The sequence below is a fragment of the Antennarius striatus genome, chromosome 6 (assembly GCF_040054535.1).
Source record: "Antennarius striatus isolate MH-2024 chromosome 6, ASM4005453v1, whole genome shotgun sequence".
NCBI classification, from domain to species: domain Eukaryota; kingdom Metazoa; phylum Chordata; class Actinopteri; order Lophiiformes; family Antennariidae; genus Antennarius; species Antennarius striatus.
Genome location: NC_090781.1, coordinates 25,741,612 through 25,760,578, shown reverse-complemented (window position 1 = coordinate 25,760,578; position 18,967 = coordinate 25,741,612). Strand labels below are relative to the sequence as shown.

General features: G+C 44.9%; 2 protein-coding genes across 6 annotated transcripts in view; one reads left to right on the top strand and one right to left on the bottom strand.

Annotated features, from left to right (window-relative positions):
- Positions 1-1,345: 1,345 nt before the first annotated feature.
- si:ch211-11n16.2 (zinc finger FYVE domain-containing protein 1) lies at positions 1,346-9,457 on the top strand. The gene is made up of 12 exons (XM_068317010.1): positions 1,346-1,540; positions 2,717-2,998; positions 3,065-3,287; positions 3,374-3,591; positions 3,668-3,771; positions 5,692-5,800; positions 5,956-6,053; positions 6,140-6,257; positions 6,693-6,863; positions 6,938-7,130; positions 7,210-7,308; positions 7,948-9,457. Exons 1-12 carry the CDS (start codon positions 1,424-1,426, stop codon positions 8,178-8,180), a joined length of 1,965 nt encoding a protein of 654 aa, XP_068173111.1. The 5' UTR covers positions 1,346-1,423; the 3' UTR covers positions 8,181-9,457.
- A 2,370-nt stretch (positions 9,458-11,827) lies between these two features.
- The window catches only part of numbl (NUMB like endocytic adaptor protein), a 41,228-nt gene continuing 34,088 nt past the window's right edge, over positions 11,828-18,967 (bottom strand). For 4 of the 5 annotated variants that reach the window (XM_068316622.1, XM_068316623.1, XM_068316619.1 and 1 more), the window contains exons 8-9: positions 15,635-15,820; positions 11,828-15,550 (exon numbers count right to left, since the gene is read on the bottom strand). In XM_068316622.1, the coding sequence (XP_068172723.1) occupies positions 14,415-15,550; positions 15,635-15,820 (1,322 nt within the window). In that variant the 3' untranslated portion in view covers positions 11,828-14,414. The remainder of the gene's footprint in view (positions 15,551-15,634; positions 15,821-18,967) is intronic. The other variant, XM_068316620.1, reaches the window with a different exon arrangement.

Genomic DNA, 18,967 nt, shown 5'->3' with positions numbered 1-18,967 from the left:
CCCCCATGGTCCCGCCTCGGATTGTAAAAAAGCAAAGCCATCCCCCCCAGTTCTGGATTTCTATTTAAAAAAAAAGAAAAAAAAGAAACCGTCTACAGTTATGTCGAGGTTGGGTTGGAGCCAAGACCGTCTGTCAGTCTGGATCCAGGCGTCTTTCATGCTTTGTTGCCTGAGGGTGTGTTTGATTCTGCACCCGGTTGGTCCCGAAATGCAACTTGATGGATGGATGGAATTAAATAGAAGATTAAATAGAAAATAAAATGAAAATAATTGCATTATGATAAGGTGCCTCCCTGTCGTTCGTGCGTACACACACGCACATATGTGTGTGTCTCTCTCTCTCTCTCTGTGTGTGTGTGTGTGTGTGTGTGTGTGTGTGTGTGTGTGTGCGTGCATTTCTTAATTTACCACAAACGTACAGTGAACTGATCACACACATGAACAAATGAATGACGCATTCTAAGGTAAATTAAGAGATTACTCGTCCTGTCGTCACATCAGTGGTGGCATGTTGGTGATCTCTTATTATCTGAGCTACACTGGGCGTCTTTAATTATTCATTAATCAGGGGTGATGGATTGAGAGGAGGAAATAATTGATTCTTTTAGACGTTTGTGTCTCCTGGTTGAGCCCTGACAAAGGGGCCTTCTCAATCTCCTAATCCCACCAGCCCCTTCCTTCATTCCTTCTTTAATCCCTTCCCTATAGTTTTCCCTGTCTGCTTGCAAACTTTCGCATCTGCATCACAAGTGAAAGTGTTCATTTATGGTGTCCCCCAACTTTCGATAATTGTATCCCTCAAAGAAAGCAAGGAAGGAGCCCTGGAATGTCTTTTCCCGTGTCTTCTAGGCCAGTGGCGCCTCTCTGAAGCCATTCAGTGACATGTGATATTTATAGATCTGTGCTAACAAATATTTAATGAACATTAGCAAGCAGCTCTAACATGGCAGCACTGCTCCAGCCAAATACTCTCCACCAGTTAAATGAATGTTGATTCCTCAGGCCTGTTGGAAATAAATTGATTATTTAAAATATGCCTGATTTTTAACTTTATGTGAACTCTTGATACAAATAAATGTATTTAAACAAAATTTTTATAATACATTTTAAATATATATATAGTATAAATATATTAAAAATGGATAAATCTGTTATTTGTAATTTCTAATCTAATTTAAAATTCTCCTATTGTGTGTTCTGTGATTGATTGACAGGTTCTGTTATTCCCCATGTCGGTCACACGGGGGCGCTGACGTACCAGATAGAAATCCAAACAAACATGAGTTAAGAGCGTGGTGACGTCATGACGCACGTCCTCCTCGGCTCCTCCTCTCACGCGCTCGTGTTGTGGTTATGAGTCCGGCGGAACTTTCGGTTCCTCCCGCTGGTTGAACGGCCTCCGTGCTGCGGGTCGTTCGTGAGGATGTCCGACCTGCTGGTGAAGGAGATGGAGCGCGTCTCCATCCGGCCGCAGAAGCCGGAAGAGCGTCACGGCCGCGGCTCGAGCTTCCTGCTGGTGGACGAACAAGAAAACCTCCAGGTGAAGTTAGCTCGCCGCTAGCATGTAGCTGCTAGCTGCTAGCTAGTGAAGGCAGCTAGCTGCTGTCACTGAAACACAAGCAAGACGTGTTAGCTTTGTTAGCTTTATTAGCAACAAAATGAGCTCATGACGAATGTGTCGTCATTTCCTGTTGTTGTTGCGTTAATAAATAGGTTTTAGCTGTTTAGACCTTTGGACGAGCTTTCTGTCATATTTTAAATGAGGAAACAAAAGCAGAGAAACAAAGCAGCTAATAGGGAAAGTCACACACAGGTGACCTACAGGTAACCACCGTGTGTGTGTGTGTGTGTGTGTGTGTGTTGTGTGACAACAGGGCAAAGGGCAAGTAACGAGCATTATTTTTATAGCGTATGTTCATGTAAACTAAAGATTAATTGTGTTCTTGTGAAATATTTAGTCCGGACTGATTTTAATAATACTAGAATGTATATAATTTACATTTCCTTATATCTCTGCATTGATCAATACTGCTTTGTTTTCACAAATTCATGTTTTCCACTAATTCAGTGAATCCATCAGGGGAGTAGAATGAAGACACGACAGGAAGTCGTGAACCTGCAAACACAACTAGTTCCTGCACGATGATCATAAATCATTATTGATTAAATTTCAATCTGTAATCTCCATCTGAGATTATTTAAATATCATTACTACTCCATATACTAAAGTACTGTCATTACTACTCTAAATACTAAAGTAATCTCATATCTACTCTAAATACTAAAGTAATGTGATTACTACTCTACTAAAGTAATGTGATTACTACTCTAAATACTAAAGTAATGTGATTACTACTGTAAATACTAAAGTTCTATTCCCTCAGACTGACCAGAAACAATTCCAGGACATTAAAACACAGACTGCAACATCCTGCGACACCCCTGAATCCAAATTTGACCCTGACCTACTTTCACAGGTCAGAGATCAAAGCTAGTGCTCTGACTTACTTTCGTAGATCAAAGCACTTGATTTGATCTATGGTCTTACACTGGCCTTCTCCCTCGTCTTTCTATCTTATCCGGTTCCTGAGTGTACAAAAGTTTAAATTTGACCTTGACCTAGTTTTGTCAAGATCAAGGTCATCATCTCATTTTCATCCCTTTTGCTGCCTCAGTAATGTGTTTCCTGTCCTGCCCCCCCCCCACCCACACACAGGTCCGTGACGAGTCTGAGTTTGTGGACAAACTCGGCTGTGGCGATGTGGGCGGAGTCAAGGTCCTCTCCATCTTTGGAAACACGGGCGACGGGAAATCCCACACGCTCAACCACATCCTGTTTGGGGGGGAGAGTGTGTTCCACACCTCCAAGTCCCCCAGCTCTTGCACCGTGGGGGTGTGGGCCGCGTACGAACCCACCCTCAGCCTGGTCGCCCTGGATACCGAGGGCCTGTTGGGGGCTGCAGCCAATCAAAACCAGAGGATGCGGCTGCTGCTGAAGGTAATGTTTAGGCGTGTGTCCACACCCCTGACTTGCGAACCAATCCTTGCTAACTTCCTCCTCCAGGTGCTGGCGGTGTCAGACATCGTGGTCTACCGCACACGGGCGGAGCGTCTCCATAACGACATGTTCATGTTCCTGAGCAGCGCCTCGGGGGCGTACCTGAAGCACTTCACGCCGGAGCTGAGGGCGCTGTCCAGCCGCTGCGGGCTGGACGTGCCCCTGTCCTCCCTGGGGCCGGCCGTCATCGTCTTCCAGGAGACCACCCACACCCAGCTGCTGGGTCACGGTAGGGGGCGCTGCGGTCCTGCGTGGAGTCGTCACGCCCGTGTCGGTGTCTGACCCCCTCGGGTTCACGTCTCCTCCCCCGTCTAGACTCCAGGCTGGACGGTCACGCCGACACGCTGCTACAGAAACGCTTCCACGACCTGGGCCTGGGCACCGAGGCCTTCAGCGCGGTGCAGTACGTCGGCACGCAGACCGTCACGCCCCCCACCGACTACCGGGGGCTGCTGGAGGCGGTGAGGCAGCAGGTGAAGAACTCCCACACCCGCTCCCCCCGCCAGCCCGGGATCGTGTTTCACGCTCTGGAGGTGAGTTGTGGACCAGGAACACTGAGATGGTGTTCTCCCCCCGCCCTTCATCGTCTTCCTCCCTCCGGGTCCTCAGGCCTTGAGCGAGCGTTTCTGTGGGGAGCTCTCCGACGGGACGGCGCTCTACTCCTTCTTCCCTGATGAGTACTTCACCTGCTCCGCCGTGTGTCTCAGCTGCAAGTAAGGCCACGCTTCTAACGTCATTATGTTGTTAGTGCGTACCTGTTTTGTTCCATAACCCGATGCTTCACAGCACATGTGTCAGACCAAAGGCCCGGGGGCCAAATGTGGCCCTCCAAATCACTATGTGGCCCGCGAGAGCATAAAAGGTCAGAGTGTCTAAAAATAAACAGGTCAAAAGTGCTTTCAGCAAAAACTACATTTCCCACAATACAGTATTTCAGCCCATTTTAACTCTGACTAAACGTTGTGAACAAAGTTAATGTCCTAACTTGTGTCTGATGTTATTTTTCTTTATTGATTGATAGTTTGATCCTTGATTGATGGAGTTATTTGGGTTTCATAATCTGACAAATTAAAAGAATTTATGTTAGAACAGAGAAACAAACAAACATGTTTTTTCTGTCTAACTGTAATGTTTGGAACTAGAATCAGTCAGAAATTCAGTTATTTAACATTAAGGAGTAGTTACATTTAGTTACATTACACTGAGTTACATTTAGTTACATTTATTAGTTACATTAAGGAGTAGTTACATTTAGTTACATTACACTGAGTTACATTTAGTTACATTTATTAGTTACATTAAGGAGTAGTTACATTTAGTTACATTACACTGAGTTACATTTAGTTACATTTATTAGTTACATTAAGGAGTAGTTACATTTAGTTACATTACACTGAGTTACATTTAGTTACATTTATTAGTTACATTAAGGAGTAGTTACATTTGGTTACATTACACTGAGTTACATTTAGTTACATTTATTAGTTACATTAAGGAGTAGTTACATTTAGTTACATTACACTGAGTTACATTTAGTTACATTTATTACATTAAGGAGTAGTTACATTTAGTTACATTACACTGAGTTACATTTAGGTACATTTATTACATTAAGGAGTAGTTACATTTAGTTACATTACACTGAGTTACATTTAGTTACATTTATTAGTTACATTAAGGAGTAGTTACATTTAGTTACATTACACTGAGTTACATTTAGTTACATTTATTAGTTACATTAAGGAGTAGTTACATTTAGTTACATTACACTGAGTTACATTTAGTTACATTTATTAGTTACATTAAGGAGTAGTTACGTTTAGTTACATTACACTGAGTTACATTTAGTTACATTTATTAGTTACATTAAGGAGTAGTTACATTTAGTTACATTACACTGAGTTACATTTAGTTACATGTATTAGTTACATTAAGGAGTAGTTACATTTAGTTACATTTATTAGTTACTTCTGGCCCTTTGCGGACAGCCATTATGCTGATGTGGCCCCCAGTGAAGATTGATTTGACACGTGTGTTTTCTGGTATCTTATATTTTCACACACACCACCCCCCCCCACACACACACACCTACCAACCAGTCAGCTGTTCTCTCCGTCTCTCATTGGTTTATCCTTGAAGACCTGGAATCAGGTCTGATGTCCATTTGGACTGAAAGCGTTTTCCACTCTGCAGTCAGAGGCTGTTAGGGATGAAACAAACTCCTCATGGTGAGAACGTGGATCGATCTGATCTGATCTTCTGCCTCCTTTATATAAATTATAGAGACAGTTTCCAGAGTTAAAAACTAGTTCCTCTGATATTCAGGTCTTCTCTGTGGAGGAAACACAGACGCAGTACACATCTTTTATTTTTATCCCTAAATAAAACACATTTGCTTCTAAAGAACCACACAGATGGAATTTATCCTCATCCAGCAGGAATTCCTCGTTGATCTTGTGGATGTTCCGAGAAACGGAACACTTGATGTATTTTCCGTACATTAAGAATCACTAATCTCTTTCTTGTGTCACACTGAGAGGCGTGTAAGTGTGAGAATCATCTGGTCCTGGATTGGCGGACTGGACTCCCTCCTCTTCCTCTTCCTCTCTGACGTTTGTCCGTCTGGGTTCCAGCACTCGCTGTAAGAACGGGATGAACCACCTGAGGGACCGCATCCCCCACACGGCGGATGGACTGTGTCAGTACGCCCACCAGTTCAACAACAAGGTCATCATCTGTAAGGTCAGTGGAGCTTCATACAGGTACGGGTTTAATACCTTCAGATACGACGACTCTTATGTCAAGTAACTAATGTCTGGAGCTCCTGCCGTGTCTGTGATGTCATCAGTTAGACTGAGTTCCACTTCCTGTTTTCTTTTCACGCCTCTGGTTTCCAGCGATGCTACGAAGGCGGCCGAGAGGTGATCGTCGTGCCCAAAACATCGGCTTCCAACGAAAACCCCTGGTTTGGACTGGCGACATACGCCTGGTCAGGGTACGTGAACACACACACACACACACACACACACACACACACACACACACACACCGTCTCACACCATCCCCCCTCCCTCCCCTCAGCTACGTGCTGGAGTGTGTGCACTGTGGTGTGATCTACCGCAGCAGACAGTACTGGGTGGGAAACCAGGACCCAGAAAGTGGCGCCGTAAGGTCAGAGGTCAAACACGTGTGGGAGGGGGTGAGTACCGCTGAAAGGTTGTGTTCTGTGTGTGTGTGTGTGTGTGTGTATGTGTGCGCGCGCGCGCGTGTGTTCTATGTGTGTGTTCCTCAAACAGCACTTCAACTAGAGAATTAGTTTAACTCCTGTGGAAACTTAACGGCAGGGAACACATGTTGGACATTATTATTATTATGTAATTATTATTTTTGTTGTTTTTATTATTATTATCATTATTATTATTATTGTTATTGATGATTAATAAGGAATTAAAACAAAATGCTAACTGATAAAGCTATCATGTAAGCTGACATTAGTACGATGGACAGACGACGCAGCGCTGTCACAGGAATGGAAATATTTGAATAGAACCTGAAACTTTAGTTTTTAAAAAAAAATCTCAGCTTTCTATTTGTGTCTTCAAGAAGTGATCTTCTTCATCTTCTTCATCCTCAGTCGGACACCTTCCTCACCACCCACCAGAACGCCGCCCAGAGGGTTCTGGACGGGATGAACTACATGATCCAGTCGGTGTCGGAGTACAGCACCGGTCCCACCAAGGCGGTGACGGCCTGGCTGACGGACAGGGTGGCGCCGCCCTACTGGAGACCCAACACGGAGATTACCGTGAGCCACGGGCCGACACGGTCTGACCTTAACCGATCCGTGACCCCACCCGCTAACCCTCCTCTCTCCCCCAGGCGTGTCACGGCTGCCAGAAGGCCTTCGTGGAGGCGGAGAGGAAGCACCACTGCCGGGCGTGCGGCGAGGGCTTCTGCCACCCCTGCTCCAGCCACAGGATGCCTGTCCCAGAGAGGGGCTGGGGCAGCGGCCCTGTCAGGGTGTGTCAGGCCTGCTACCGGCATGGGGGGCCGGTCGACACCAACAGCCAGGGTGAGACGGCGCCGCCCAGTCAGCCACGCCAGCCGGGACCACGATTGTAACGAGTGTAAAACGTTTCTCTGTTCTCCAGTGTGTAAGGTGGAGCCTCGGGGGCTGATCGCCCGCAGGGTCACCGAGGTGGCCCAGTCCACCCTGGACATGGTCTCCACCGCTGTGGACTACCCCCTGTGTGAGTGCAGCCCCACCCCACCCACATCTATTCACATAACCTACAAGAACATACAGGAACATCAATGATTATAACATCTGTGGTGCAGAAAGGTGTAAATAAACACCTTCATGTTCAGAAGCCGTCCAGAGACGCATCGGAAACGTTAAGGAAGCTTTTGTTAGCTAATAAAAGAGTAGCGACCCCCACAGAACGTCTAAATAAAAATATAGAACATATAAAACACAGTAAACCTCAAGACACAAGCGGAAATCCAAGATACAAGTCGTGCTTCAGTTGTATCTCGTTCTTTACCACGTGTTGGTGGATGGATACGACATCAGTGAGACCGGATCTCGTTCTCGTTGGTGGAGTAAAGACGTAGCTCGTGTGTTCTCCTGACTTTTGTGTTTCTTTTCATTCTTTATCATCGTTTATGTAACTTATATATAATTAATTACACACAGGTAAAGTCTGCGTGTCTGTTGGTTGATAAAAATGTTTTTTTCCATAATTTTGGGGGTTTGGTTCTATTTTTCATGGCTTGAACGGATTAAAAAGATTTTGGTTATTTTAAATTGTTAAATGATGTTTGACTTAGGAACTCTGTAGGATCTACTTTATGTGTGTGATGTACTTCCTGCCTTACGCTCCGCCCAGGTTTTGTGAAGGGCGTGGCTCGTCCGGACTACTGGGTTCCAGACCAGGACATCACCCAGTGCCACCAGTGCTCCAAAGCCTTCACCCCGGCGATGTCCAAGCACCACTGCCGGGCCTGCGGTCAGGGCGTCTGCAGCCGCTGCTCCGCGGGGGTCCGACCCGTCCCTTCCCGGGGGTGGGATCACCCGGTCAGGGTGTGTGACGGCTGCCACGCCCACCCCGACAGCCTGTGAGCGCCTCCTGCTGGTCTCCATCAGAGTCCCGTTCTGCTGCTCCAGAGGGCGGCTGATGGTTCCCCCCGGTGGACTTGGTCGTTTTTTTGGTGCTGGTTTTGGATCGGCCGTCGACCAGCTGATGCATTGTGGGTAACAACAGCCCGACGGCTCCAGAGGAAGTGTGTTTTCATTATGAAGACTCCTGGATTTCGCTGCTTACAGTTTTTTTTTGCACATCCTTCACCATTAGAGTAATCTGTGAAGGACAAGAGATGAACCAGGAGCAGCATGAAGGACTTTAAACATTTTTAACACACACGGAGTCGCGGATCTGATTCTAGTCTACCTCTAAACCCTCCGGCTCTGGAGTTTGGAAGCTCTAAACTTTCATGAAAACACTAAATCAATCAGATTTTGTTGAAAGAACATCAAGACTCGGTGGAAGCGGCGGCGGCGTGCCTTCATGGGAATATTTCTCCCTAACATCTATCTATAAATTTCCATATTTGAAGCAGTAATGAGATTATTTGTGCCCAGATACCGTCTCTGATCTCAAATGAAAAGCATCAGTATATTATAGACGTCCCTGTCGTTATGGAAACACATCTGTTCTCACGTCGACTCACCTCCGAGGTTATTTGTGGGAGGGAACACTTTGGAAGCAACTCAGTTTACGTTTAACCAGCTGCTTCAGGAAAGTTAAACGCAAGTTATCCTCCAGTAAAACGGCAGTCAGTTAGGTTTTCTAAACCAATCACAGTCGAGTGTCGCCACAGATCATCTCTAATCTCTAATCACGACGCTTGGATGCTTGTTAAACTTTGTTCTGTGGCATTAAAGTTAATGTGAAGTTCAACAAACAGGACGAGATTGAAACACATCACAAATAATTTGATTTTATTCTGTCACTGGTGTCAAAACCACCTCCTTTGACACGTTTGGAGCCTGAACGCTTTTCTTCTATGCATCTCCAGCAGTGCCTGATTTCTTCTCCTGTCGTTCGCAATCAGACATGATTCCGTGTGACCCGTTTGTCCGGAGCTGAATTCATCCCATCGACTCCAAACCCTCATCCTTCATCCCAGCGTCCGTCTCTGGATGTGAGGACGCTACACGTCCATTACGCTGATGGCGTCTGCTTTGAACAAGCCCTCATCATCTGATTAGATCTGTTATTGATTCATCAGGACTGACGCTCCTACATGAAGCTTCTGTACAGTCATGCTAGCACATCCAACGTCCCAATACTCACATTTAGTTTGATGCATTACTCACAATAAACACAGTTAACGATTGCTTTGACTGACATCATTATTATTATTATTATTATTATTATTAATAATAATTTTAGTCTTGTTTTTTTGAACACTTGAACACTTTATCGATCGTCTGATGAGCCGTTCCTTCAGCGTCTGATGATCAGTGGGTTGATGGTGACATCACCAGGTTCACCCCAGGAGGTCAAGCTGGTCGTGGAAACGTTCTGATTCGATGCAGAAACACCTCTGGTGTGTTTAACAGCTGAAGACCATGTTTTTAAAAAAGTGGAAAGAATAAAAAATAAAATCAAAGTCCAGAATTTGGAAGATCTTGAAGACAAATCACCTGCAGGCGTGAGCTGCTGGTCTGAGGGGAACCAGGATGACGTGCAACAGCAGGAAAATAGAGGCTCTGAAGAATGTGTTTTTGAATTTAGGAGAGTTTGAGACACAAACTGCAGTGTGGAGGGGTTTTAAACCTTTAAAGCCAAGTGGTTTATATTTTATACACTTCAGGATTTTGAGGCTTCTACCTCATTAGTTTGATTATTTTTTCCTGAAAACACACTTCAGCATTTTGCATGCAGAAAAACTCTAGATTCAGCAAATTTATACAAATTAAAGCTCATATATACAAAATATTTTGACAAATTTGTCAGAAAGACCCTTATTTAAAAAAAAAAAAAGATTTTCTGACAATTATTAACAGTTCAAGCTTTTTCAGTTTGTTTTTATGCTTTGAAACTGACCCTCATCTTCATCAGCTGCTCAGGAGACCAGAGATGTGTGGAGACCTCACTTTTCTGTCATCAGTGAGTCGACCGGGACTTAAACTCGACATTTGATGTTTCGTTCATTTAATTTATGAGCTGTGTATTTATTCTAGAGCATAAATGTAGTCAACCTATCCACATATAAACTCTGACCGCTCCGTATTATATTACCTTTCGCCTTTTACAGTAAATACATTCGTGGAACACATTTTAGCATCATAAACATCTACAGCAACAAAAAAGGAAAGGAAAGCATAAATTAGGAACGTCTTTAAAAGTTGGACGCGGTGAAAAAGTTCTTCATACAAGACGTTCATCACGCCAGTAGTCTTCACTGATGAAGGATGATGATGTCTCAACCCGATGTTATTCAGAATGAGACGACTGGTTATATATATATATACAGGACCACCAGAACCAAGCAGCACCAGACCAGTGAACTGTCTGCTGTGATGCCTTGTTTCCACACCAGGGGGCGCCAGACGTGCAGAAATGAGACAGCTGTGAGTCTTCCTGAGGACCGCCCCCCTCTCCCTGCTGGAGCTGTCCTGGTGAGTCCTGGTGATACTCAGTTGTTCCTGTTCTAGGAGGTCCATCATGTGTTCTAGAGCCGGTCTGGATTTAGTGTCAGTAACAGATGATTTACTCCCGTTATTGATCATCTGTCACTCAGGTGGTGAGTCAGCGCTCTGCTGACTCATGACCTTTGGCCTCAGGAGGTGTAACCCGTCAGACATCAAAGCTTGTTGTGTTCTCAGGTGGTAGTGAACAGATGGAACCCGAAGCCAACGTTCTACATTTAAACTTTACATAAAGTTTTATTATCGTCACATCCTGATTTTAAAACTGATAGAACTCAACATTTTTAATGAATCAGGAGGACTCAATGAAATGCTGAATCAGCTCAATCCATGCTGGATCCTCGTTCCGTTTGACGGTTGTTGTTCTGCTGCAGCGTTTTTCTGAAAAAATGTGGGTTTTATTCATTTTTTATATCCTTTGCATGCTTGCATTTTTTGTTTTTTGCAGCTGCTGCACTTTGGCTTCATGAAGCAGAATAACGTCGTAGAAAAGCCCCCATGATAACACATAACACATGATAAGGTTAGTGTTCACACACACACACACACACACACACACACACACACACACACACACACACACACACACACACACGTTAGTGCAGATAATTAGCCTTTAAAACAATAGAATATTTCATCTGCGTTTCTTCTGGCGCATCATTTTTTACATAAAAATTCAGGCTATGGCCCCCTTTTATCTGACATAAATTAATTTTTCACTGGGTTGTCATGGCAACCAAGCATCTCCTATGCAGATTATATCAACCGACTTGAATGTATGGTGTGTTTGACAGCGCAGGTAGAGGGTGTAGAGTTGAAACTCAAAGAACATAGTTTTGGTTCTGATTGTTGTTTTGGTTGAATTCAGCTCTAGAGAGAGTTCATGTGCGCGCCACACACACACACACACACACACACACACACACAGACACACACACACACACACACACACACACACACACACACACATTGACCTCCATCACCTCAGACAACAGACCTCCAAAGACATAAAAATAAAAAAGCCTAAAAACAGCCACAGATGTGAGCAGAAGTAATATTATATTACTTTATTTATCTTTTGTACAATGTAATTACAATACAAATATGTAGGTTTAAATACAAAAATTCTGTAAATAAAGATTAAAAATAAATTCCACTGGTTTGCTTTGTTACCATCACTAAACTATGCTTTTACAATCAAGTTTATGAGGTCATTTAGTTCAAGGAACACAATTAACCTACATTTATATCCAGGAGGGCGTGCAAATAATAAAGGATCAAATACATATTCATTAAAATAAAAGCATTGATCTCACGAGTGAATCAGTCTGGTCGGGGGGGGGGGGGGGGGGTGGCGACTCGGATTTGTTTGGCAAGTCGGAAATATCGATCGAAAGACGAAACCGAGGGAGGAGCCCATAAATAGTTCAGCCAATCAGACGGGATTGCTGCCACAGGAAGAGACACGCTAAGCTAATTAGCGTGTGGGCAGTTAATGAGCGGGAAACCCAATCAGTGGAAGTTCATGTCCGTACAATTCAATCGCAACAGCGTCTCTGGTCGGGTGAGATTCCACAGAACGCGGAGGAACCGGGGGGGGGGGTCAGCGTTCGTCACACCTGGGGGGGTCATTTAGAACCACCTGCTAACTGATAACCATCACCAGTTGCATTAATCCATGACATTACGTAGGGTTCATGGCGATCTAATATGCAGTGAAATTCTTGATGGATTCTCCAGAACTGACGCAGATTTAGACCGATCCCAAACGTCACAGCTCAGCGACCCTGAATGAGAATATCTGACGAAATAAAGGCTAAATAAATATCAATGCAGTCATTAAATCTCAAAGAGCCGCTCTAGAACATTCTTCTCTCAGGATAGAGGGCTGCTTCCTGTTCCCAGAGTCTCTAAAGCCCAAACGAGACCCGGGTTCTTCACTGATCAAAACCATGTTCCGGTCTGGGTCCAGGAGGACTAAAACAATCCGTTTTGATAAAGCTTAGAATTAAGGTCGGCTCAAGCTAGCGGTTTGCTGCTGGAGACTGACGCTATCCTCCTCCTTCTCTTTACATTCATTAATGCAACTGACGACTTTGATGTTTTTTGACTTTGACTGCAGGTGTGCATGATGTGGTTTCAGAAATCTGACTATATTTTTGTCTGCACACACACCTTTGGTAATGATCTTATGCACTGGTTTATAAATTAGACCCCAGGACTTTTATAAATTGCGTGATCACATGTCCTACCGGATGTTCACCCAGTCTCAGTCTGGATCTGGTTCCTTCTCTTCAGACTTCCTTGGTCTCGTTTCCTAAAAGGTGTGACTTCTTTCTCTTCTTCTGTCTCTCACATTTCCAGCTATCCTTCCTTCTTTTCTCTAGCTGCTCTACATTTTCAAAGGTTCCCAAAAATACTGCATCACAAAAACACCCTACGTCTCAGTTCTATCCTTCGCCATACCTCAGTCTACGTCTATGTTCCTCTAATCATCAATCCCAGAATCCATTAGAAGAGTAGCGCTGCCGCAGCGGATATTTTGGTACATCGTGAAGAAAAACAATAAAACTATACCCTGTGTTTGAACACGTTAAAGGATTGTGAAGGTAGTGCAGTGTTTTTTTCAACCAGATGCACAGTGTTTGGAGTGTCTTTGTTTCCGCTGAGTTGCTGAAGGTCCTTGGGTTTTTCCTGGAAAAGATGGATTGCTGGATATCCTGAATTGGTCCTTCTTGTCTTAGTAACGTTCGAAGAGAGGCTTTCCTTCTAGAAATGGTTTTTAACCGGCTTCACCAGCAGAAGAGTGTATAAATGTGACGGCTAACGGGTAACGAAACATGCCGCTATGTACACTTCCTGTCTGACCTGTAATGCCCATGGATCCCATTCTATGACTTAGTTTTGTGACTCGTCTGTTACCTGTTTGCTCTCTATAGTTTGCCTCTTTTTTCAAGAAATAAAAATTAAGAAAAGTCCTCCTGAAATACAACTTTATATATATACTGTATATGTAACTTGTTAAAATAAAAAGAAATCAAATAAATAAAATAATTTTGGCCATAAATCTCTACCGTAGGTCAGGAAGTCCTTTCTGAGTTGGTAGGGTCAGGACTTTTGCTCTGACTGGTCCTTTCCAAACCTTTACTGTGCTTTGCTAAGATCAGCATCAATCCGATCAGAAGTCAAGGAATCCTTTCGTGTTTTGCTCTAAATTCTCCTGCAGGATCTCCACCAAAAAAATAAATCATGGGTTTGGAATGCATCTGAGTGGCGTCCCCTTGAAAGAAAGAAATCACCAAGTCATGTCGTCCATCGATGTCTCCAGAGGACTCAATTATCCAGGGATTTGCAGCAGGAAAAATAAAGCCAGCGTGGAGACGTGAACCAGAGACGAGGCGTAGGTGGAGGGTCTATTGAGCTCCAGATCTGGTCCTCAAGGAAGCCCAGCAATCTGCCAACGTCCTCCCAAGCTCTTGTGGGAGTGTAAAGAAAGAACTTTCAGCAAGTTGCTAGGCTGTCACGAGTCAGGTGCTAGGCTAGAATGGACTGGAATCCTGTTCCTAGCGTAGATACTGGACTCAAGCCCAGTCTGTTACTCAAGGGCTAAAGCTACAGCTTCTGCAGGTTATCCCAGTCTTAAAGCTCAATCTCAAAAGTCTTTTGAAGACTGTTGGAGAACGGGTTGGCTGCTGCAGCTGGCGCCTTACTACCTGGCTGCAGAGGCGTTGGTTTGGCCTCCAGTGCTGCCCACTTGGCCTCAAAACGGTCATCATCTTGGGCGTCGCTGACTGCTGGAGCTGTTAGCTGGCTCCCCTCTGGTGGCCAGCTACTACTACTGCCCCCACCGGTGTTTGATGTCCCATTCTGAAGGTCCATCATGATGCTGTTTAGGGGTGGGAGGCCATTAATGGCTGTTGACAAGGGAGGCGTGGAAGAGAATGGTGGTGTAGAGAACCCTCCGGTGTGTCCAACTGCACCTGTAGCTCCTGGGTGAGAATGGTGCTGCCCAACAGTTCCAAGGGCCCCAACTTTGGGTCCTCCCCCAGTTGAGCCCATGGTTCCACCTGCCCCGGATGAGCCTGTAGCAGTGCAGAAGACGTTAGCCACCATCTGTGATGGCGTGATACCCACCACGGGTACGCTGGCATTGGGGTAGGTCATACTGCTGGCCAGGCCTGGCATGTAAGTCTGCATGGGCACAAATGTTGGTTGGACAGGCTGGCTAGCAAACATCCCAACCGGGGCTGGAGTAGCGTCGAAAGCCAATGGGAAGGGCTGCATGGAGCTCGGAAGGGAGCCTGGGGGCCCACAAAGGGACGGCTGGATCATGGGAGCCCCAGTCATGCTAGGACCAGACATGGTTGGAATGGACATGGAAGGCAGAGACATGGGGGGGCCTGACACCGGTGGGCCAGGTATTAGAGGAATGGATGATACTGACATGGGCGTGAGGGGCATCGGGGTCTGACTTGGCCCCGAGATGAGAGGTTTGGACGTGGTGCCGAGGGCCACAGGGACAGTAGATACCGTGGCGGCCGATACGGTGACTTGACTGGACATCGGTTGACTTGAGATGGAGGGCGGTCCTGGAATGATGGGGATGTTGGGACCTGGTGGCGGGGTTTGTTGAGCCAGGACCGCCTTGGAGACCTCCTCCAACCACCTCTCGGCCTCAGAGGGGGTCCGTCTGTGTCCACTCTGGGCTTGAACCGCCGCTGACACTGGGGGAGGGGAGTGGAGTGGCGGCTCGGGATGCACCCAGGAAGAAGTGGCTAGTTGGATAAAAGTCAATATTTAGAATACATGCAATCATTTCTGCCAAAAAAAATCAGTATTAGTATTGATCCGATGCTTACCTTGCATTGGTGCAGGTGGGGGAGGCAGGACAGGGGGGGCAGTGCAGGATGGGGGGCCGTTTGAAGCCAATGAGGAGTTGGAGAAAAGTTCATCGGATGGCTTCGTGAAGGAGGCGTTGATCTGGCAACACAAGGCGTTAATGCTGCCGTCTCCCTCACCTGGCAACCCCATGTCCATCTCTAGTACTAGCAAGAAAGGGAGAGGAGGGGGGAGGAAGAGGAAGAGGAGAGGTGAAGAAGAGAGTAAGAAAGGAAAAGAGAGGGACAAACAAAACGAGAAAACTATGAATTTAGACCCTGTTGGCATCAAAAGCGTCGATTTTGGAGCAGATGACGACACTGATGTTGACTTCTTCTGGTCTTCAAAGATACTGAAGACCATCAGGTGCTGCACCAGTCGAGGAGTGGTCAAAGGAAAGGATCATAATCTCAAAAACTTAAAGGAATGTCTGGACAACTCAGACAGAGGTTAATTTGTCTCACGATTAAAAACCAAACTAAGTGTTCCATTCATAGAGGGATTAACTGGCCTAATGTCAGATTTTCACTGCGCTACAGCTTTAAACCTCTTTTGTAAAGACCTCAGATATAAATAGATATATCTAATTCTTTGTTCCTTGTCCCCTGGTCCCATGATGGCCCACAGCGTTCAGAAGCCATCAAAGCTCTTCATGACTGTGAGAAGTGGAGTGAAAACGTGTGGAACCCTCTCTGGACTCTGTCTATTTTTATGTGTCTCATCCTAAACTGTGTCATATGATCAAAAACAACATTAGGCAGCACGAGGAATAAAAAACACAAATTTTAAATGAGCATTTTTTTTTAGGAGGCAAAAATGTTATGTCTCTGTTATTTCAACCAGAACCAAATTCAGTCTCTGACGTCACTCCGGTTGACTTTTAATCCTTAAGAATAGCTTTGTTGAACCGAACCACAGTTTTTGAACAGTAACTGCTCTCTTTCAAGTCTAAACTTTGTATAGACCACTCCAGAACTTCATCTAAGTCCTTTTGTTTGGAATTTTTGTCTTGCTGCCTGATTCCATTTGACAGGGAATGGTTATCTTCAGTTTTCGTCGTCGTGTTCATTGTTTTTCGACTTATATTGTGTCTCCTGGAACAAAATATCGACATAAGCCAAGTTACTACTGTATTCCCATTACATCACGCTGTAACGTTTTTGTTGGTTTGGTTGTCACCAGAGGTAACAAAACCTCCATAAAATATTCTTTCTAAAGCTCTGAGGATAAAACTCGGACGAGCTTTGATGTCTGTTTGGTTTGCAGCAGCTGACCACTCTGAAGTTCATTGGATGTTTTCTTCCTGTGCTTTTGGAGGACTTTAGAAAGACTGGCCCCTTCTGGGACGGTTCTAGATGATGGGTCACCGTGGGTCTGTGGAGTCCATCACAACTCCATCCTTCTGAAAATGGTTGTTTGAAGTGACTTTGTTAAACAGGGCGGTAGTAACAAAGTCAGGGTGTGGGGACTCCAGTAGTACTACAGTAGGACTCCAGCATCAGCACCCTACAGCAGCAGGGGGAATGGGGTAGAATTGAAAGGATGTGGTGGTTTAGTACTCCAGTCAGCGGGGTCTCCCAGTCAACGCTCTCATCGCTGCTAATGACTGTAATCAGCCTTTCTGCTGAGCACTCTCATCCCGCTGCCCCACGCCGAGTGGGTTTATCGATGACTCAGCGTTCCTGTGTGGATCCCCCATTCAGTGAGGAATCACGGTAGTTAATATTCACGGTTAGTAAAAAAAAAAAGCCAAGGTGTTCCAGAGGCATCAGCGCCGACACCGACAGGTTTAATAACATGACTTCATGGAAACGCTTTTCATCTCAGTCGACACTCAGTGGAAGGATCAAGACGCAGAATTACACCCTGTCTGTTTGAACGCATGAGGACCAGGTTAATGCTTTCATGGTTCTGTTACACGAGGGCCAGAAAAGAGAGAAAAGGAAAGAAGAAGCCTCCAATCAGCAGCCATGAGCCAAAGAACGTAGAACCTCCATATACGAGTGCAGTCCGTTGTGTGACTGAACTCATAAGTCAAACATTTAACCATTAAAAGAACGAGATCCGGTCTCACTGATGTATCCATCCGCCAACACGTGGTAAAGAACGAGATGCGGTCTCACTGATGTTGTATCCATCCGCCAACACGTGGTAAAGAACGAGATGCGGTCTCACTGATGATGTATCCATCCACCAACACGTGGTGAAGAACGAGATGCGGTCTCACTGATGTTGTATCCATCCGCCAACACGTGGTAAAGAACGAGATGCGGTCTCACTGATGTTGTATCCATCCACCAACACGTGGTAAAGAACGAGATGCGGTCTCACTGATGTTGTATCCATCCACCAACACGTGGTGGTGTCCTGAGGCATGACTTGTATCTCAGATTTTCGCTCGTATCTCGAGGTTCCACTGAATTTTTTTTCCTGAAATTTCACCTTAAGTAGAGAAACTCCTAATGACAAATGTAAACATGTCAAAATGCTAAATTGCCCGTGGTGGTGCGGTGCCTTCCGTGAGGTGCATGCGGCCCGTGTTAACAGCGTGTCGGTGGAGCCGTTCTCTGATGAAACGCTTCTTTGTGGAGTGAAACAGTCGACTGGCTGTGAGAGCAGCAGGCTGGTGGAGCAGAGAACAGATGGAGAACTTCATGGTGCACCAAGCTCGCAGATTGCCTTTCAGACAGGTGATTCCATCTCCTGCGTTTCCTAGCAACGTGGAGGGGGATGTGGAACTCCTATTTAATATCTGCATTTTGCACCTGCCACAGTGGCCAGCTCGTTTTCTCTAACTGTGGTGGTTTGATTGTCTGATGCTGCACACGACTAACGCTGTATGGTTCAGAAATGATAATTAGTTCTATTACCAGAGAACCAAATGGTGTTAATTATTGGTTTGGACTATTAAATGCAGTTACATACAGTTATTACTGCAAATACAGACCTCATTTATTCTATTAATAAATTCACATGAAATAAAAAAAATGTATGAAATCCTAAACACAGGTAAACCTCGTCTGACGTCGTTAACTAGTTCCAGGTAACAACAACTAAACTGTAGATAACCATGACCAGTTCTGTACTGAACTTTATTAATGAATGCATTTCAATAATGTTTGGTGAATATGAATCTATTTTAAGCTGACAAACAATTAAAATTTATTTTTCAATATTGTACATTTAATCATTCATCTTCTTATCTGCTTCTAACGGTTTGGTGGGTCACGGGGGTTGCTACGGGCTAATAATATGATATTATGTTTTATTCTGATTTATTGTACAGTAACATGATGTTATGTGTTTTTAACGGT